Raw genomic sequence first — 21622 nt, 5'->3', positions numbered from 1 at the left:
GGAATGGTGTCCATTCTCTGCTCCACGAGCCAGATCCTCGGGTACTGCAGCAAGCCATCGCCTCCATGAAGTCAGGTCAGGAGACCAAATTCCACCTCTAATGCCCTCATAAGCATTCAGAGCAGCAACAATTCCTCTCTTGCATTTCCCTTAGGAGGGGAAGTATTTCTGCAGCCCTAGGACGCTTTTAAATCTGTTCGTCAGGAACTGAGCCTGCACACGGTTGTGGATTTACTCTGCATGCACACTACATACACAAGCCTATGTGAATCCAGGACCTGCCTCGGCAAACTGCCTGTCTAGCTCCACGGCACATGAACATGAGCCCTACTTGCAGGGTGGGACATGCGTAACCTTTGGCTGCATTTCAGCATCCCCACATACATGTGGACCCGAACTCCGATGACCGGCTCCTTTCATACCAATAACGTAAGGCCGTTTGCTGTTAAGCAAGCCACGCTGAAGACTGTCAGATCCTCAGGGTATTGGCTGAGGGGGCCAGGTGGGAGCTGGCTGCTTCCAGCACACCCTGCTGCACCAGGGGCCAGCAGCACTATGGAGATTTGCATCATCTCTTGAAATGCCAGACCAAAGTTTCTACTGAGGTAGGATACAGTACTCAAGTGGCAACTTATCCTGGGCTTCTCAGCAAAAATAAGTGACGTATGGGCTACCTAGGGAATGGCACGTGTGCAACGCCATTCCCTGGTGTCCATACCTGGGCCTTCAAAGGATTTCTTCTCTAATTAGCAAGGTTTTCCACACCCTCAGGCCCCTTTCCTCTTCTTCCAGGTCCTCTGGGTACATCTCCCTCTGCAATGCCTCAGAAACCTCCAAGGCACTGGCTGAAGGACAGCACAGCTCTTCTCTGCTGCCTGGAAATGGCCACGAGGCCTCCATGCTACTTCCCGGCCCTTCCCGTCTGTGCTGCCACTGGCTGGTTCAGCCCATACACCTGGGAAAGCTGGCACAGCATGGGACTGCTCTGGCTTTGGGATGGCAGTGGCCTGAAAGAGTCACTGCCCCCCTGCATTGGCAAGGGGCCTTTCACACCTGTACCTGCACAGGAAGAATCACCTGGGCAAAATGGTTGGCCCCTCCTAGTCCTCTGCTCCTTGCAGAAATCAGTGTAGAGTGGTACAGGATCAGGTAGGGATCGAGGAGCATCGCACCTGCTACGCATGGGCATACATGACAGTGAGCATGAGGTGGCAGAGAACAAAGACCATCGTGCTTTACACACCAGTGTGTGGCACCTTATTGGCTGGGTCACTACTGTGCACTAGCACAAGCCAGACTTGGATGTGAGTGGGACGCCCTGAAGCCATTCCAGCACGCTAAGCTAGATGGAAAAGGGTGGAGGAAATGCCATGTCCTATGCCCCTCTGACCTGCCACTTCTCTCGCCCTGGACTGAATGGGGCCTGGTGCTCCAGCCCATGCCCCATGCTCTCACCTGAAGCTCCAGGCAAAAGTGCTGCGGGGAAGAGGAGAAGGGCCTTGAATTTCCAGGCACTGCAGCGACAGGCACCTTAGAAAATCCAACACAGTCACACGAACGCAGTCGCTATGCTGAGGAGTCGGACGGTGGCAGATGAAGTGGGTGGAAGGAGCGGCTGTCCCCCAAAAGACTCCCAAATCAAACCCTGGGCCTCCATTGTCAATTAAAAGAAGGGAGCAGAGAACCTTCTGCCACAAAAGGAAAAAGAAAGAAGAACATGTCTCCCTTGCTAACATATGTTTTCTGGATTGAAAGCTGAGGCCTGCCCACACAGTAATACCCATCCCACTTGTTCATAAACTTTTTCTCCCCCCCCCCCCCCGTTTCTCAATGAAAACCAGGCTTTTATTATTAATTTACACTGCCATGCTCAGAGGCCTTTTTCTCTCCATTAGAAACCTGATCTCTGAGTCACTGTTTTACCGAGGTGAGATTATCTTTCCGAGCAAGGCAGCCTATTTTTTGCAGCCACGCACACACGCTGGGCCAAATCTCCAGTTGGTGTAACTGGGTGCAGCCTTGTGTGTTTGTACAGGCTACCACGTTGGGATCCTCACCCGTGACTTAAGGCTCCTATGTGGTCTGAGCATGGGCATCATCCCTAGCGGACTATGACGTCTCGCACTCGCTGAGATCATGGCCTCGTGCTAATTCTTGCACTTATCTGCAAATGCCCAAGTCCACAGCACAACACAATCTGTGGCTATCTGGCACCTGAATATTTCTGGATTTTGAATCCGAGAAGTCAGCGAGAAGTTACCACGTTACAGATATCAAGATTAGCGGCACCAGATCTAAGAGCATGCAGTTAAACAGAAAATTAGGGATGAGTTAATGTTGTAGGCATTGACCAGCTAGTCTTACCATTAATGCTCCCAATAAAAAAAAAAGCTCCCCCTTTTATGCGACAGAATAAGAAATTAAACACTTGTGGGCTCATTCTAAAGAATGAATGAAATTGAATAAGCTACCTAGTACTTGAGATTCACAGCGAGTGCTTGAATAGAGCAAACCTCCTAAGTTGAATGGATTGCCTTTTGGGACCAATTTGTCTCTTTTCACTCTTTATTCTTCCTTTTTTGCTGACAGATGTACAAAGGCGGAACTGCGCTGCGCAGCTTATCTACATGCACCCACAGCAGCTGTCACTTTTGTCGAGCAAGTTAATCAAGCAAATGCCACCATATCCCACTTTCTATAAGGAACAACATGTTATAGACAGTAGTCTTCGGGAGGGGGGGGAGACTTTATTTTAACTTTGATTAGCTTGAATTTTTTCCCCCCCCGTGTGTGTTTGTGAGTGTGTGTGTGTGTGCGCGTGTGCATGTGTTTAAACCCAAGTGCACAAACCAACACTTTTGTTGTCACTGAGAACAAATATTTAATATTACTTTAAGTCTAATTTGCACTATGTGGGAGAACTGTCCAGGTTTAATTAAATTTAAAGGACTTAGGGACATTGTTAAAAAATAAAGAAAAGAAATGGAAGCGTTGTGTTTGTGTTAATGCCTGTTGATAATAATATCTTGATTTGTCAATCTCTAAGCCAAAAAAGATTAGGCTGGTAAATACTATTATCTGAATGCCACAAGTGAAGTGCTAGCTTCATTTCCTTCTGCTTCTCCCTTTGTGAAGCAGGTTGAATCGCTGGTTGTTATTTATACATTTTCTTTGATAAAACCAACTTGTGTGGCTGATTTTTTTTTTAAACCGTGCCTCATTAAGTATATAATAGCATTTATGTGTGGGTCTTTCTGCTTTTTAGCCTTTCAAGCTTATGCTTATATTCCTCTATTACTACCATGTTTAGAAACTTCAGATGTTCACAAACAATTGGTTATACACCAATATTGTATATATCATATTCCCTCCTATTACTGCCACCAGACTATAAAATAATACAGCACTCCCTAAAAAGAATATATACACGCTCTCCCTCTGTCATACCTCTGAGTAAGTAAAATAGTCTACAGAGTACTCCAAGTATATCTGAACCTACTCTAAGAGTAAATTCATCTTTTGGTGTCACAGACCCCACAATCATGAGACATTACCTAAGAAGTCTGCAGACAGTTGCTTTTTTGTTATAAAACAGATAGATTATTTCCCCCTCACAGCTCATGCTAAACTTTTATGCACTATATATATATATTTAGAAAAATGAAAGTTGGTAACGAAGTTTTTTTGATAACAGATTGTGTTGTGCTAGTTTACGAGGGAGCTGCAAGTTGGTTATGTTCAGAAACAGAACGCACAAATCAGAAATATTTTGGATACACAAACTATTTAAGATCCTGCCTAAGGGACTTTGCTCACATGAGTAAGGACTTCAGAGAGTAAAGGTTTTGCAAGATTGGGCTTTATGTTAGTGAAAAACTTTCCTCCTGACATGAAACATGTTTCATTTTTCTTTTCTTTTCTTTTTTTTTTTTTTTTACTAACATTTATCTGAAAGGAAAAGAGCTTGTAAAACTGCTTTAAAAAAGCACGACCACACTTTTTTCTTATTTTGTCACACCATTAAAGCACTCTATATCTCTATACTGCATCATACACAACAGTCATAGCAAGATCTTGTTGAAATAAACAGCTGAACTGCTTTCCCTAAGGCTACAGACTTACATTTCAGCAAGGATTTAAAAAAAAAAAAAAATAATACTGTAATGATTTCACTGCCGCTACATTTTGCATAATCCCCTGCAACTACACTACTCAGTAATTTCTGACCGTTTCCCCCCCTGCGTATTATATACCTTAGCTGTGAAATCTCATTCACATTGAAAACTTAACCGGGGGGTGTTATAAAATCAAAGGGGCTTGATATTAAAATCATTTGCATTGTTATTTAATAATACCACAGTGTCGGCATTACATAATAGGGTTAAGCTCTTACCCTGAACTATTAATCATCTGTCTGAGTCGTAAACGGTATTGAGTTACATCAGTTCCCCCCCCCCTCCAAAATAAACCACAAGAACTTAGTGAGAATCATGTACGAGGTCTGCCTGACACAACACACGGGAGGGAATCCAGAGCGAAAGCTGAAACGCGCACACCATTGCGTTGCAGCCCAGCCGGCGCTTTGCAGTACATATGGTACCTAAGATCACCCACTGCTCGGGGACCTTGGCAACAGGGCGAGTTAAGGATGGAGTTTCACCCTTAATTGGGTTGAAGTTGGATTTGAGGGGGTCTCCTGCCTGCCGCTTCCATTGGTGTTAATGGAAGTTGCATGTAAACCCCCCTCCTGGTGTCTCTATAGAACACGCTCCCGCAATGTACATTTTCAGTGCCGTGTTTACTGGATGAGATATGCAACTCCTGTTATCAATGAGAGAAGGGACATGTCTAACCCACTTGCTCCTTCACCAACAGTTTCCTCCTGAATGTTGCTGAGCGCAGAGCTGGTTTGGTGGCGGCTGGTCTGCGTATACCTGGTATTAAAATAGACATTCTTGCAGTTCCTTTCACAGGGACCTGTGTCCCGGGACATTAAAATGCCGCGCGTTTGTGTGTGGCAGCACCTAAGCACATGGGAGCAGGGGGAGGATCTTTAACTCTGAGTTTCAGTGCGTCTGTAGACAGCCACCAGAGCCTCTGTGTTATCCACGCACAGATGCTCATTGCTCATACACACCAATTGCAAGCACTAGCTCCTGCCCCTTCCCCAACCTGGGACTAAGTGCAGCCGCCTGGGAAATGACACAAGGCAGCGTTCTTGTATCTCGTTCATGCTGTCCCAAAGCCACATGGTGGTTTTGTATGGTGGACTCTGCACGTTCAGACCCTTGCACAGGATTTCGCTACCAAACCCCCGTCCAGCCCCTGGAGTCACCCTGCCACGGGCTGGGAAGAAAAGCAGCAGGCATTCAGATGGAGAACGCCTGTGCAAAGAGCAGCTCCATGCTGGAAGTGCTCGTGGCAGCCTGATCTGATTCCAGTTGACTTCAACAAGCTTTGGAAGGGGCTTGTCATCCCCAAATGGACGTAAGCCACATTACTCATGCATGCAATCTCACTGGGTAGGAGCAGCGAGCCCGTACTGACCTCGGCAAGGGGAAGCTCTTGAATGCAGCCACCCAGGAAGGAGGGTTTGGAGCCCTAACAGATCCATGCTAAAAGAGAGTGATATCTCTATCATTAATAACTGCATGATTAATTCATGGAGGCCCTGTTGCCCCTCTCTGTGTGGGTAAAGCTAGCATCAAGGGCTCTGAAGCAATTACCCCTTCTCTCCCAGAAGATATCCATCCTATCCCCACGGGACCTGTCTTCTGTTACCTAGATGTCATGACGTGCCCCGTCTCTGCTCTCTGGACTCGGACCCAGGCAGACCCCATCTCTGGTGGCTCTGCACGGTGCAGCTATGGTACTGGCATCTGAGGCTGGGAAATGGCAGCATCTGGGATCACCCTTTGCACACCCCAGCACTGAAAGGGAACGAAACGCCCAGAAATACGTCTTTAGGAATGAAACTCCCAGAAGTCCAGGGCACTCCTTTGAAAGGAGGATGCTACAAGTGAAGGAGTCTGGCCTTGCAAAAGCTTTCAGTAGCCAGGACTCCAGTTGTTGTGCGGCTGCGCTTCCTGCAACTCAACAGCATCAAGCTGGGGGCTCAGTCCTAGCTTAGCTGAGGGCCAAAACTGCCACCTTTGGCAGTGCCAGTCCCCCCCATGCTCCTGCTCCTGGGCCCCTGTGTATTTCCTGCTGCCCTGCAGCCCAGAGGGGAAGGGTGTTTGGGTTTCATGGCTTTGCGGCTCGTCATTGTGGCAGCCACTTTGGAGGTGCAGCCTTACTCCTGGGTGCTAAACAGGGCTGGGGTTGTGCCCAGCCGTATTCAGCCCATTACTTCCTCCCAAGCAACACTCACAATGCCTGTGCCCAGGATGTGACCACCTGAGGACCGATCACAGATGGGACAGCTTCTGCATGAGCAAGGGAGAGCCTTGCATCCTGCACAGACACTACCTCTGAAATGGCTTTTCTCTTTACTCTCTCCTAAAAACAGAAAGGGGTCGGCATGTTTGACCCAGGCCCCTCCAGAAAGGGTCTGGCTAAACACAAAACCCACGCAGCATTTTCTGGTGTCAAGTGCCTCAGTCAATGCAATATAATAGTGACAGTGTTACTGGATGCAACACTGATTAATAAAGTGCGCTATAACACTGCATGTCGTGCAGTACTTCCACTGCCCGGGTTTCTTTGCATTTTTACCCTAGAACTGAATCAGGAGATGTCAGCACGTGGACCTGGTAACCTCTAATTGAATCCTCTTGTGCGCCCAGTGAATTGCAAAAGGAGGAGCTAACGGCTGCCAGTGCCTAGGTATTCACTGCGAGCTGGAAATTCACTGTGAGCCGGGAAAAAGAGATCCCCTGTGTCACCGGCGGGGGGTCCAAGAGAGAGGCTTGCCTTTTCTAGCGCCTGCTCAGCATTTTTGTGCGCTGATATCATAAGTCCTGCCGGGTGAGGCTCAAAGGACTATCAGGGGAAGGAAAGAGCTGCCGACCAAGAAGAATGAAGTGACCTATAGCTGCTAATCTCGCATGCACCGCTGGCTCACGCACCGGCACTGCGAGCGATTGTCTGGGGCCACAGACCAGGGAGGGAGGGGTGGGAATTACACAGTCCCTCATTGTCCGTGCACAAGGCCAAAGCCTTGTCCGCACATGAAGGGTGGGCGGGGAGCTTGTCCCGGCAAGTGGTGTGACAAGCCCCATCCCGCAGGCCGGGGGGAGGCTGTAGGGCCACCTGGGTGACTGCTGGAGCCCATGGTGGGTGACTATTGCAGCCCAGGGGGGCCTGGGGCCATTGGCCTGCCCTCTCCCCCCTAAAACAGGGTTTTAGGCCAGCAGATGTGCAGGTTCCCAAGGACCTGCCGCATCCCCAACCAGCGTCCACCGCTCTCTGTGCTGCACAAGCTCGAGCCTCCTGCTCCAGTGCCCAGTGGGGGCTTTGTGTGCAGAGAGGAGTGGGCTGGGGCAGGTTTGCCCAGGCAGATATAGGCACTTGTGGGGGTGGAAGGGAAATGCACTTGTTGAATTTCAGCCATGGGCTGGTCTTCCTCAGCTCTGACTCCATTGCTAAAACATTATCCCATGTGGATACACTGGTTTTTTGGTGCTAGGTGTATAGACAATCTTCACTTACAAACTCTGGCCCCATACCTGCAACCAAAGCTTCAGCTTGAGTGGGGGTACTTTGGGATTGTTTGTGAATGCAAGTTTGGACCTTGATATTCGCATCCAACGTGGAGCTTAAACTAGCTAAAGAAACCTCCCCACCCCCCTAGACACCAACACAGGGAGCAGATCCTGCCCCGTACTATATGCACAACCTGCATGTACTGCACAGCTACGATTGTGTGCGTACTGCTCTAATCTGACAATCTGTGCTGGCTAAGCTGGAAAGCCTCTGGTGCTAAGCAAAGTGACCTCCCATAGCAGAATGCAGAACGCTTCGCCTTCTGCGATGCAATGCGACAGTGCTAGTTTTTCACACAAAGTCCCTTGGTTGGGGGTCTTTTCACGGCAAAAATCAAGCTTTTTTTCTTTTTTTTGCTTACAGCTTACCCTGAAAGAAACATTCTCCAACGCTAAAAAGTACCACGCGCATTATGTTAGCAAGCCTAGGCTGACCTTAAAGTAACAGAGCAATCAGTCTGACTTCTTAGAATGATTAATGGAACAATCTCCTCTGCAAAAGAAAACAAATTAACTGTCTTCACCAAATGTCTACTGGAACACGAAAAGCTGTTCTGATAAAGACATCGGGGAGGAATAACTCTTACGAGGATGCAAAATCCAGCAAGAGATACAGGACTTATTTTATTAAGACTCTCCTCAAAATAAATTAAATGAAACCCACTTAACTGAATATGAAAGAATAAATCTTCTCAAAAGGAACGTGCTTACTAGGTAAGATGCTACGTGCGAGCTTGGCCTCGCTACCTTGGGAAACCTGCAGCCAGCCCCATTCAGAAAGGAAATGCCCCCCCCTGCTTTGCTAGGATGAATAATGTCTACTAAATGCCTCTGGCAGCACAAAAGAGGAAGAAAGCTGCCGTGAAGTGGCATGGGGGTTTGACAATGTGCCCTTTTTGCTGCAGACCCAAACCCAAACACAGTGCGCAACGTGCCCTGTCCTCCGGGCAGCAGTAACTGTAGCTGACTGCATTTGCCACTGCGGTTTACTTTGCGACTGCTTTATTCAGCTGCTAGGAGGCACAAGACCTGCATCCGACCGTCCTCACTCGAAAGCAAACGTTCCCATCAACGGGAACTCGCCAGGCTCAAACAGCAACATGTTTTGCCTCCGCTGAAAAACAAGTTCTACCGGGAATGGCATTGAAAGACAAGCTCGAAAAAGGCAGCGTTTCCCCAAGCTGCTTTGCCTTATTTTCTTCCGCTCAAAATTCACTCCTTCTTCAGCAAAAACAACCAGGACGAAATAGCACAGTGGATTCCATCTCGGCCTGGAAGTGGGAGAGAGTACCCTAATGAGCAGTCTAGCTGTGTAGGAGGTAAAATAGTTGTTGTCTCTGTCTAAGAGCAAGCAACAAATGTGGCTGCAAGCATTTATTAACGCCCAGAGTCAATTCTGGGATCTGTTTTTCCTTGCGACGCTGCAGCCCTGTGTACATGGGTAATTCTGGCTTCCACAAACACGAGTCCTGATGAGAGGGTTGCCATGCCAGGGATGTGTCTGGTGTGGGCACCTGACTTCTTTCCTCCATAGATCTCTTTATTCAGGCGAGCAGTCTCAGCTGAAGCCATCAGGACTGCTCACAAGAGCAAAGGACCCCTATACACACGCAGGGAGCCCGCTCGGATGCGCTGTAATTCCAGCGCGTCCGAGCAGACTCGATCAGTCGAGTCCGCTGGAGCACGCAAAATACCACGCTCCGGTCGCCAGCGTCACATGCATCAGCATTGCCACACTGCAAAATGGCAGTGGGGCGCTTTAAACTGGAGCTCGTTCAAAGCACCCTGCTGCCATTTTTCGGTGCAGGGACACTGATACACATGACACTCCAGGTGCTTTTAATTAGTGTGGGTCTTGGAGCTGCGCTAATTAAAGCGCCCCCCTCACGCCTCCCCTAGCACGTGTATAAATGCCCAAAGCGTTTCCTTACCTACACCACTTGGTGCACGACTAGTTTAAGTCACCAGCTCGATTACTGCCCTCCACCACTGTCTCCTATTTGTATCAATTAGCCATCAGTGCAATTACAGTCCAAAACCTGGGGCTGGCTCCTGAGCCAGGCATCCTTAGGGGCTGTATTCCAGCTCGGGGAAGATACCAAAAAAGCTATCTGAGAGTCTCTAGGCTGGGGAGTGCCGGTACAGTCAAAGCTGAAGGCAAACAGCCCTCCGGACTGTCCCGCACTGCCCATCCCCGGCTTCCTTCTCTACGCTGGTTTCAGTGTGGCTCCGTGTCAGCACACGTGCATCCTGATTTTTCTTGCAAACACAAACAGGCTCTGTCGTGGACCTGCCCCCACCCCTGTCCTGCCCCCCATCTCCGAGTGCCGTGTACACGGTGACAGTGAAGTGGTAAATCGAGCCTTCTGCACCAAGCACCGAGCACCGTAACGACGCCTGCCTTGCTGGGCCCATATCACTGCATGATTAAGTTCTTACCAGACTTTTTGGTAAGGGCAACCTTACTGATCTGATAACTGCCAAGGACAAGCCAAATACGCAGAGTCAATCTATGCACGTTTAATCCCTAGAAGGCAGATTAAGTGTATAATTGACCCAGATAATCCATATATCATCTCCATGCCCATGTCCGGTTTAGGCAGACAGGAGGCCCATAAGAAGGCTATCAGGGACACAATATTATCATGGCAGTGGATTTCATCAAAGTCAGAGATGGCTTTTTAATCACTGCTCTGAGATGCTGCTAGATTTAAGCAGATGAACTAGCACTAAGCACATCTGTTTTAATCCTTATCTTCTACTCAGGCTGGTGTCTTCAAGAAGTACAAGGAAGAAAAAAAATAAATTAATTTCTGTTCAGGTCTCACAATCTTAGGAGCTTCTCTAGACGTTTTGATCTCTCATATCAAAAGCAGGTTTTTGTTTTCTTTCGGTAAGATATTGAATTAATCATCAGAGAGAAAAATGCCATCTGTGCTCTTTAGGGATACCGGAGGTCTGCACGAGCATCCTGAAAGTCACAGTTGCTTTCTCTACCTGCAGTAGCCTTTCATATCCCAGCTGCTTTCCAGTGACTGCATGCGTTTTACCTCAACGTTTTGCTGCTTGGACAAAATTTAGGCCAGTATAGAGCGTATCCTCTCAGCCCACCACATAGTTTTCTGGTCACATTGGATTTTACTGGCCGAAACCACACATATGGCAGGTATGGCTAATGCTGTACAAAATTGTCATTGTGAGGCCTAGTCCCTGCTGGCCAAATGCCCCAGAGGGAATTGGGGTCCTGAAAACCACAGAGCGCCCTGAGTGAAGAGGGCTCAAAGCTTGGCAGGAGCTGCCCGGAGGACTGCAAGATCAATCCCACGGTAGTTTTTCCCCTATTCCCAGCTGGCCTGATAGCAAGCAACCTACACTACTGGTGTTAAATGATCAAACGTGTCAAAAGATCATCCTTGTGAGAGAAAGCTGCAAGCAGCTGCTTTTCATCCACCATGGAAACAAGCTTGTAATCCCTCTTTTTCCAATGCATCACCATTTTTCAAACCACGTGAACACGCGCAGATAGGCACATCCACCCGGAGCACAAAAGCACGCCACAGAGGTCTTCTTACATCCTCCTCTTCCTAGCTGTCTGTCCCAATGGGCCTGATTACAGCATCTTAGCTGGACAATCATGTCATTAATTTAGCGCAACAGGCCAAATCAGTAAGACATGTCAGACTGAAGCACCACGAAAAAGCTAGTTAGCTTCTGATTACTGGAAGAACTTCACAGTCAATCTGTTCTTCCGGTGACCCAGAGAGAACAGATTAAAAAAATTAAGATGATGACTTGATTTCAGGGAAATACCTGACTAATTTACAGAATAAAGGAGATTAAAACATAGACCACAGAACGACACGAAGATAATCTGCAAGGAGTGGTATCTGCCACGGAATACAGTTCCCTAGGCAGGAGCTGGCCGGACAAACACTCAGCAAGGCGACAGGGTGAACGAAGGAGGTAGCAAATCCTAAAGGACCACCTCAAATATTTTCAGGTCCGTGGTACAACTAGTGGCACCTGGCATTTTCTAAAGTTGAGAAATAAATGGGAAGAGCCAAAGGAGCGTGCTGGAAGGCTGGACTGGAGACCACAGGAAGCTACAAATGACACAGAGCAGCTAACAGGCCAACTTAATGGGCCTGATCTAGCTCCCATCAAGTCAATCCGAGTTGCAATAACTCGCAGGGGAACAGGGTCTAGCTTTCCTTTCCTAGTGCCACTCGCGCAGCTCTCACAAGCTTCGGGGGCTTGCGTGTCTGCCATGGGGAAGGCAACTATTCATGGCAGAGGGATTCCAGTGACAGACTGAAAAGGGAGGGTCAGACAGTCCACGGAGGTAAGTCGGGATTGCTGCATTTCAGCCGACGGAGCAACGTCAGCCTGCCCCAGAGAAAATGTCACGGGTCGGACTCGAACTCCCTTGGCCCGGTGAATCCCGACAGGCACGCCTGACACACAAAGAACAGCAATATCAGCCCTCGCTAAATATTTATAAATGTAATTCTGCACGACTTGGGTTCCTGCTTTCTTAAAGCTGTAGCTCCTGGAGCCGCAAACCCTGCTCGTGACCCACTGGCTCAGGCCTACAGAAATCTGCCCCGGGATCAATGCAGAAGGTAAAGGCTGCCATGCTTAGCTGCGTGATGCAGACGGATGAATACGCCAAGCCTGACGCGCAGCCACGCTCTGCACCAACTGCAGGGAGAAAGGCAGCCTGAGTTTGCCTCTGGCTGCACATCTGTGCCCCAGATCACAACCTACACCCAAACATCTGTAAGAAAATACATAATACCACCGGGCTGATCCTGCTGTTATGGAAATCCGTGGGTGCTCACCACGGACTGATAGAGGAGCAAGCCTGGGTGCTATATTTAGGAAAACAGGCTCAAACAGTCCAAAATATTTATCAGTGGATGCAGCGCTGCCAGCCAGGGAACACCCCCTTCTGCAGAGACTCCTGGGAATGACTATTCAGGGGCCTGAGTCTTAAACCCTTCCCCTCTGGGCACGGTGCATGCTTGTGCCCACCAGCTGCCACCGTGCTTGGCATTATGGGTGGCCAATTTAGTAGCTCTTCTGCTGCTAAATCACTTGGTGCAGCCAGCACCTTATCTCTGCAGCGCCAGCTGAACTTGGGGATCACTGGCTTCCTCCACAAACCACTTTCATCTCAGGAAGAAGTCAGCTGCCCGCCGCAGGCACCTGGGAGTTGGCCCGTTTGGACTCAACTCCGTGTAAACCAAAAGCCCAATCCTGCTCTGCTTCCTCAGGAGACTCATCTGACTGAGATGCATGTGAAGAGGGCCATCAGGATGCAGTCCCCAAATCGGATGGCCACAGTACCAGAACACAGAACAAACTGCTTTTCCCTAATGCCGCTGCTGACTGCACGCAGCGACGTTCACACCCCGATGTGAAAATGCTAAGGTTTGTCATTACTGAGAAAGATCAACCACACTTATCGGCCTGCTGGACTAGCAAACGCCAATTCTTGAAAAGCAAGGGGGCAGGACAAAGGCCATCCCATGCTTTCGCCTTTCACCCAGGTGCTCCTGCCTTTTTTGTTTGGTTTTTTGGTTTTTATCGTTAGCGTAACACAAATACAATATGACAAACCTGAATGCGACTGGGTCAAACTGAACCCCCCCCCCCCCCCCCCCGCCCCCCCCCACGTTGCAATGACACACGTCCTGAAGTTGGAGAGAATGACGCAGAAGGCTGAAAGCACACCGACGGCAGTACACACACCGACTGCACTCAAGACACACCAGCTGCGGATCTTGGGAAACTGGTTGAAGAAAAGGCAACTTAGGCATTGAAAAGAACAGTCCAGACGATCTCCGAAAATGTGACTGCCCCTGGAATAAAATTCAGCGCCGAGGGGCAGGGCACTCGCAGACCTGCTGCAGGGAGGGAACCGGCTGCTGCGTTTTTTTCAATGCCCATCGGATGGGTGATTTATATCTGGCATTCTGTGCTTAAAACTCTCTGAAGAGTGAGCGTGCATAGAGCATTAAGAAGTCACTAGTGTGCTTTATGCATGAATGAGGCATTCTCAGTGGATATGGGTCATGCTAGTAGATGTACACAGGAAGATTATTTGACTCTAATTCATGCCACTTGATATAATGTGATAAAACATTTGACATGAGAGATAAGTTCCATTTTAATCTGATAGGATATCAGTGAAAGAAAGAGTGGGAATTATAAAGTAAGAAGAGGTTTCTAAGGGAAAGGGAATGCGAGGAAAGAAAGAAGGATATTGAATAAAGGAGGAGTTGGGTGGGGGGGAGGCTTCCTTATACGCTGTGGAAGCAAATGAGCAAGTAAACAAAGCATATAAGGTTATTGTAATTCTAGAGCTAGAAGACTGAAAAATGATGTTGCAGAGAGGTGAAAGAAAAGAAAGTCTGAATGTAAACTGCTTCACACAGAAATCAATATATAAAGAAACATCCTATAAGAGACTGAAGCACTCGTGTGAAGTGCTTGCCTTCAACATAAAACCTTCACTATACAATAGCTACAAGGACAGAAAGTGTGTCACACGACAGAAGCAACAGAAACAGATAAATCCTTGGGCATGCATTCAGATTTAAAACAAATACAGACCACCGGGCATCCCGGTCAGTGTTTCTGGGGAAGTTGGGTGAACGAAAGGGGTGCAGCAGAAAAATAACTCTGACAGTCCAGATCTGCCCGAGTTGCACTACCACTCCTTTTCCCCCTCTGGACCTGGGGTTTGACACCCTGGTAGGGTCCTTTCTGAAGTATAAAACTGCAGATTTTTTTTTTTTTTTCCAGCTGGGTTTTGGGTTTTTTTTTTCACAATATAAAGAAGTAGCCCGGCAAAGTCACATGCAGGCTCAGAGGGCTGGGCAGGCAGAAACCATTAAGTAGCATGGGAGGAAGGTAGCCCCACACCTCTGCCCAAAAACTGGCTGGGGTTTTTAACGAGGAAAACAATGACCGAGATGCTCCTGTTACAGAAAGGTTTCTCACAAGCTGGACATATTAAAGTGGTGGCTGAGAAGATGCCGTTACCCTGAAAACCACACACATAAAGACCAGGACACGGTAGACCAAAGTATAGAATTAGAGTAGGCAGACAGCAGATAAGAGCCTGAGTCAGAGGGAAAGGAAAGATTTTTTGAAAAAAAAATCTATAACCAATCCATTGTCTCAAAATGTGACTTATCCTCCTGTCTTATTTTGTCACATTTTGGGGGGTCTCCTGCTTGGTTTCCAAGGAGGAGAAGGCATTTACTTACATCAAATAACCTTTCTATATACATCTCCTCATTGACCTTATCACGCAGCACATCCTGAGAGTGGCGAACAAATGTCACATAGGCATCGGCAACATCCATCCCCGGCTTCTGTATGGGAAAAAAGAAGAGAGAGAAAGAAAAGCATGAACATCTCCACGTGGGGGAATGCCCTCACTCCTGCTGCTGCGGCTCCTTTTCCCCCGGGCTGGCTACGGCACGGAGGCTGTTGCCGTTCACCCGTCTCCCTTTGAGACCTAGGGTATCGGGACCTGGCAGCACAGCTCGCCGCTTTGTACGCTGCCACGCTGCCTGTGCCGCACACGATCCTGTAAATACACTGGCTCTTTCTCTTTTTGTGCCTAGAGGGAAGCCACTCGGATGAATAAAGCCTTTCCTTGACACACTGATGCCGGGAAGTTTTCTCGCTATGTTTGGTATTGTTGACCTAATTAGTGAAACAACAAATCACGCTGTGGTTTTCCAGTGTCATCTCCTATATGCAAACCCTCTATTATGTGAAGTTCGAAAGCTAACACCCAGCCCTGGTCTCCTGTTTCTTCTCCTAAGATGTGAGGATGCGTGCAATCATTCACATTTTATCATCCGCACCCAAAAAAAAAGCACATTCCTTTTGTTGTTGGGAATTTAGATTTTAGCTCGCCGATAGCCTTCCGGTGTAAAATAAATGGGTGCAATCAGAAACCAGATTTCCCCAAACCGCCCATGTGAATGTCTGTATCAGTGCTAACTTTCTCGGATGCCTTTATCTATAGTTGTGCTGGTTTATATCTCTATATATACTCACTGCTTTTTAAACCTGAGCGTTACATTTGCGGAAGATGGTGATCGTGTTGCTATTTTCTCAGCTTACTGTAGTAGACAGAGGAAAATACACTATACAACCCCTTGAGTTCACACTGCTTGATATGCTGAAATCAAAGTTATCTCAAAGGAAACCCATTAAAATACTACAACATGAGTCATTACAAGAGCTGCCACAAAATCTAAAATTTCCATGGCACATTGTAAGTTTGTTAATAACTAGTGTCATTAGTTTTCATTACTGTGATTTACCTCAGATCACAAAGTATCGTTTCTCTACAAGACGTGATTGTCAGCCGCTGCAAATTGAAGTTAGTTAACACTTCTGTGTAATTTCCAGGGTGAAAATGAGGACAGTTTGGAAAGCAGTAGGAAGGGAGCTTTTTTTAATACAAAGCAAACAATTATCAAGCAAAAGGCCGGTGCTTGGCCCTTGGGATGCTAGTAACATTTCTTAACACCTACTGAAACAATGACAAGGTATTAATTTGAAAAACAATGAGGACAACACAAACGTGGCAATAGTCAAGCGTTAGACTTTCAGGCAATTTTCAGGAAACCGATTGTGCCCGTTTCAAGGTGGCACTAAAAGAGTTGCAATTTTCTGATGCAAAACAATCCTGTCTCTGGAACGGGGACTTATGCAGTGGTCGCCCGTTCAAGAGCAGGACATCGCCCCTTTCCTCTAGAGAGGGAGCCCATAGGCAAACGTGCTTTTCTTGACGCTTCGCTGGTTCACCGCCGAGGACGCGCTGAGCCCGGCCCCAGCGAAGTGCGGGGGATCGTACGGGGTGAGAAGAAGCTCCCACCCAAACAGGCGTAAATGAGCACTGCTTCCACCGAAGTGAATAGGGTTTCACCAGGGATCAGGCCCATAGGCTCGAAGTAATTTACTCCGGGCTTCAGGAAATTAGAGGCAATTAGAGGCCTCCGCTATAGAGTGAGGAGTCTAGACGCCAAGAAAACCGGGTCCTAAATTGGACCTCCCCAAGTCCTGGCTCTGAAAGCCTTGGGAGACCTCTGGCGTCACGTGTCTATCCCATCAGCTCCAGTGGGGTCTGCAGTGGTCTGACGGGCAAAATTTGAACTGGGATATTTCAGTCTGCTCATTTTTTTATTTAGATGTCCTCAGAATCTGCCTGCATACCTACCCTGGTTTATCGGTTGTAATCCCTTACTCCAGCCAACATTCATATACTGCACTTAAACTCAATTTAAATGTAAATTTGTGGCATCCTAAGTGCTTTGTCTAAGGACCTGAAGGGCCCTCATCCTTATGAGTCAAGCTCTAATTAGAGGAACTGAGGTACAGTTTCCCTTTAACGACTGCAAAGATGAAAAACATGGTTATTTTTGTCTTTTCATCAAAACTCTTTGACAAGTATACAGCACTCACCACCTTGTCCCTACAGTTAAAATGAAAGTCGCTTTCTGAAAGAGTAAAGTACAGCAACAATTAGAAGAATAAAAATAAAATAAATTAGGCATGTACTGGTGCCGTTTGGGCACAGTCTGGACTTTTCCAGATGACGCTGTGTTATACTCGAAGGTGCCAATGAAAAACAATTATAGGAGGGACTGTTATTAATTTTCCACAGGGATCAAAGCCCCCTAGGTACATAGGAGACCCACTCAACCCCATGAACAGCCCATTGGTTAAGTATCCGTGCCTACCTTGCAGGTCTCTGCAGGAGAAGAAACACTTATCATGGACATCCGCTAATGAAGATAATTCCCTTTTACCCCCAGTGTTAGACTACTATGCTCTTAACCCTGAGGGGTATGTCTACACAGATATTTAGGGCTGACTTTGAGGCTACCCTTGTGCTATGAGCTGTTCTTTTCCATCAATGCCATACATTGGGGGGGGGGGTTTTTTTTTCCCCAAACCCACATAGTGGGGGGGGGGGGGGGGGCACATGAAACCCATCCAGACTGTGCTTCTTATTTCTTGAGCCTACTACTAAGAGGTCTCCTTCGTCTGCAGCCTTTCTAGGACTCTGTCTGTGAACTACTCGTCTCTCCTTCTGGGCTCAACTTAGGCAGGAGAGGGAGATGTGCATGCAGAAGGGCTGGACGTCAGGAGAACAGGACGGCAGGATTGCTGGTGGTGGACTTCTTCTGTTCAAGGCTTGCATGATGTGGTAGCTTCCAAACACAGGATAGGAGGTGAGTGGGATGAGGTTGCCCCTTACCCAAAGTTTAGCAAACTTTCCCGGCTCGGTGGGAGTTGGGCTTAAAGGCGCCCACTATACCTGGCTGGAGGGATGGTCTGCAGGGTGACCTCAAGGCGGCCTCCAATGATCTGTGTAGGCATACCTGGGTCCAACCCTGGCTGACTACCCATGACGGAGAGCTATTAGTATTTATTCAGCCATGATGGACAGATATGCATTCAACCAAAACACAAGGCAAATTGTTCCGACAGAAAGCAATGCTTAAATTGTGCTTACGGGTACGTCCACGTATTTGGAAGCTGCCTTCACCTGGAAAGGGGTGGGGAAAAAAAGAAGAGAGAAGACACTTTAGACAAAAGCGGATGTACAGCTACTACAGTACCTAAAGGCTCTCCACTATCCACCTGTCCGGTACATGCCCAGAGCTGCTCCAGCGGCACGGCTCCCAGCCAGGGTCCCAGCTCACTCAGTAGGGTTTATCCTCAGCTGAGCTGGCTTGCTCTGTCAGCAGGACCTTTGCCATCTTTTACTCTGCAGTTTTGCCCTAGCACTGTGAACAGATGGCAGGGCTGGCCTTTTTGCAAGGCTCCCAAGCTGCTGAGAGGGGGCACTGGTGCTCTTCCACTCTGGTTTGGTTGCTGGAGAAGGGCTCTGGTAGTGAGATTACCTTTGGACATGGCACTGGGAGGAATGAGAAGCTCATCCCCAAGCTTACAGACTGCAGAGGCCTCCGCTTTATAACCAAGGGCAGCCTTGACAGACGCAAAGGGTTCAGGATCACGTGGACTGACAATATTTGGGGGCGGTTTGGGTCCCCGATTCTCCAGCTGTCAGACCCAAGGCACTTCCTCCCTGGGCAGACCACGTAAGGACAGCTGTTAGCTGCACCTGGGATGGGAGTTTCAGGTTCGCCTTTCCAAACTGGGCCGTTTCCAGGTGGGCAGGGAGACCTCTTTACAACAGCAGCATAAGGCTCGTGGCGAAGCGCTTCCACGTGGCTTCTGCTTTCTAATTAGGAGACGCGCAGCTCGCCATCTTTGTTTGGGTGTAAAAAGCTCACCTGCTTTTAAATATTTCTAAAGCTACCATTAAAGCAGCCTAAATATAACACGCTCACAATTGCATCTCAGGATGAATAAATTATGTGTCCCGAATGAGAGGATGAATGTATGTGTGAGACAGAATGTGAGAGTGGGTGGATGTGCTCGTATGCTGCATGTGTGGGGGTGAATAATTAAGCACAATGAGGCAATGCAAAAAAAAATTTTTTTTAAATTACAGACTGGTGGTAATGGCTGAGGTTCATATTTTGAGTGTTTCCAGCAATAAGGCCCCTGAACTGGAGTGAAAGACAGCGGGGGACTGGTAGACACTCTTGGGACTTGAGGGGGTCTGGATCGAGGGAGACATGAATGCAAGGATCTCAGTGGGGGCATGACAGCCTCATCACCTATCTATACACCCAGAGGCTTCAAGAGCAATGTGAAACATCTGGCTGAGCAGCACATTTATGTGGGCTCGATACCAGAACGGTGGTGCAAGGGTCCGTGTCAAACGGGAGGTCAGAGGAGGGGACCGCTCCGGCCTTCGAACAGGAGGAAGGACCGAAACATGCTTAAAGTCCATGCCAGCAAACTTAAAGAGAGGTCATGCAAAAATAAACCTCTCTGTGCTTGAGGTGTGCATAAGGCTCTCCTTTCGCACCTCACAATCTTCCTGGCAAGCGATCCTCACAGCACCCTTATGGGTGAGGGAAGGGAGGATGTTCCCATTTTATAGAAGGGGAACTGAGGAGCTTGATCCCGTGCTAGTGCAGGCCGTCACCCTTGATCAGGGACGCGCCAAAAACGACAGGTCAAGTTTTCAGTCCTTGAACATCATCTGCAGAGATGTGACTGACTTGTGCTTTCCCTTGGCAGCCCAGGAGGCAACTGAAGCTTTGCCACTCACTTGGGGGGCAAGGGAGCAGTTTGCACTCCCAGGAGGTCTACAGAGGACCAGGGATTTGAACTCAGGTCCTCCAAGTCGTAGGCTACCACCAGACCCAATGGGGCAGCCCCCTGCATTAAGGAAAGCGGCAACGACAATACTTCAGCCTACTTTCTGCAGTCCCCTTTCTCCACCCACAAAAACTAAGCTGCTTTTCCTTTTTTTCTTTCTTTCTTTCTTTCTTTTCCTAAAAGCAATATGAATAATTACTTGTTTTTCCTTAAAGTAAGATTTGGCTACATTCAGTGAAATTTCCAAACTGCCGGATGTTGTGTGATTTTTGCTAGGCTGCAGTTTTTCACAAATTATGAGACTTTTCCATGAAATATCTCAGTTTACCATAAAAAAAAATTGTGCAGAACAAAAATAAGATCTTTTGCATCTCTCCCTGGGGTGATATTCCTGCTCCAGTTTTAATTAAAGTAGATGCAGTTCTTTGCTGTTCAAAGAGAGGGGCCATCTCCATTAAATAAAAACCTGAGCAGCTGGCATTTTTTGTGACTCAGTGGTCCTTCAGAGACAGATGCCCATCTTATCACTGGACTGCCGTTACTGAGATAGATAGATAGATAGATAGATAGATAGATAGATAGATGAACCTATCTATCTATCTATCTATCTGTGTGTATATATAGATGCATAAGTGTATATAGTCACATTTAGAAGGGTATTTTCATTTGGAAGTGCTTTATAATGAAGTGGCTAGTGAGAACTTTATTAGGGCAACAGATGCATTAATTTTATCTTGAATTTCAAGGCAGGAACTGAAAATGAGGATTTCCTACTAGGTGATAAAATTGTCTGTCACAAGACCCCCAACTACATGTCATTTTTCCAGAGCCTGGAAAGCATGCGATGAAAGGAGTCAGGAGAAGGGGGTGGGAAGATTAGTGCTTCAGAATTAAATGGCTTGGACCATAACACTGTGCTTTATTTGTTCAGACAGGGAAAACGTGGGAGGTGGTGCAACCGTTCTGTAACGAGGGAGAGTTTCTCTATTTATCACTGCAAATGCTAAACACAGAAAAACCGCACGACTACCCCCCCGGGAAGCTGTATGGCTCAGCGAGACTCTCTGAGCAGCCTGCCACAGGGGCGGGGGGACCTGGTGACCTCCACGTGGAAGTATTTATTGCCATTAGAGGGCAAAGGGAAGACCCTGGCCTGTCCCCTGCCTTCGAGGATACAGCTCAGGTCTGCCTTTCCCCCACGATGGAAGCAGAGAAGCGTCAGCGTGCGGGAGTGCTCGGTGCTCTGCAGAGCCGGGCACGCTGGGTGTTGATATGTCCGGAGGAGAAGGAGAAGCAGTTTCAAAACAGTGCTTCCCCGCTTTGCTTCTCCCTGGCCCAGGGTTTGGAGTTTCAAGACGGTGCTTCCCCACTTTCCAAACCCCGGACCAGGGAAGCCAGCCTCCTCAGGATGCCACATCAGTCAGAGCACCGTCCTCAATGAGAGCCCAAACCAGCCCAGGTGGCACCTCCTCTCTCCCAGGCTGGTGGCTTCTGCTTGGCCCCGGGGCTTTCTGGCAAGTGCAGCCAACTCCACCCCAGCCACTGCCATCAGCTCCTGGCCAGAGCATGAGGTTTAGTGGTTTCCACATGCATCCACTTGCCATGAGCTTTGTTTTCAAGTGGGTGGGTTAAGCTAGGCTGGG

General features: G+C 48.0%; 2 protein-coding genes across 11 annotated transcripts in view; one reads left to right on the top strand and one right to left on the bottom strand.

The window, feature by feature from the left end:
- The window catches only part of CADPS (calcium dependent secretion activator), a 244038-nt gene that overhangs the window by 9409 nt on the left and 213007 nt on the right, over nt 1-21622 (bottom strand). For 5 of the 6 annotated variants that reach the window (XM_014518002.2, XM_025199035.1, XM_025199031.1 and 2 more), the window contains 2 exons: nt 18256-18288; nt 14981-15088 (listed from right to left, as the gene is read on the bottom strand). In XM_014518002.2, the coding sequence (XP_014373488.2) occupies nt 14981-15088; nt 18256-18288 (141 nt within the window). The remainder of the gene's footprint in view (nt 1-14980; nt 15089-18255; nt 18289-21622) is intronic. The other variant, XM_025199032.1, reaches the window with a different exon arrangement.
- Nucleotides 1-21622, top strand: part of CUNH3orf14 (chromosome unknown C3orf14 homolog) — a 76889-nt gene that overhangs the window by 40984 nt on the left and 14283 nt on the right. Inside the window, exon 6 of one of the 5 annotated variants that reach the window (XM_025199040.1) lies at nt 2590-3100. The exons of the other annotated variants lie outside the window; for them this stretch is intronic. Within the exon in view, the coding sequence (XP_025054825.1) occupies nt 2590-2667 (78 nt within the window). The 3' untranslated portion in view covers nt 2668-3100. Of the gene's footprint in view, nt 1-2589; nt 3101-21622 lie in introns of those variants that run through there. 5 annotated transcript variants of the gene reach the window in all.

The sequence above is a fragment of the Alligator sinensis genome, unplaced genomic scaffold (assembly GCF_000455745.1).
Source record: "Alligator sinensis unplaced genomic scaffold, ASM45574v1 scaffold469_1, whole genome shotgun sequence".
NCBI lineage: Eukaryota > Metazoa > Chordata > Crocodylia > Alligatoridae > Alligator > Alligator sinensis.
This window is presented reverse-complemented; position numbering and strand designations above follow the sequence as displayed.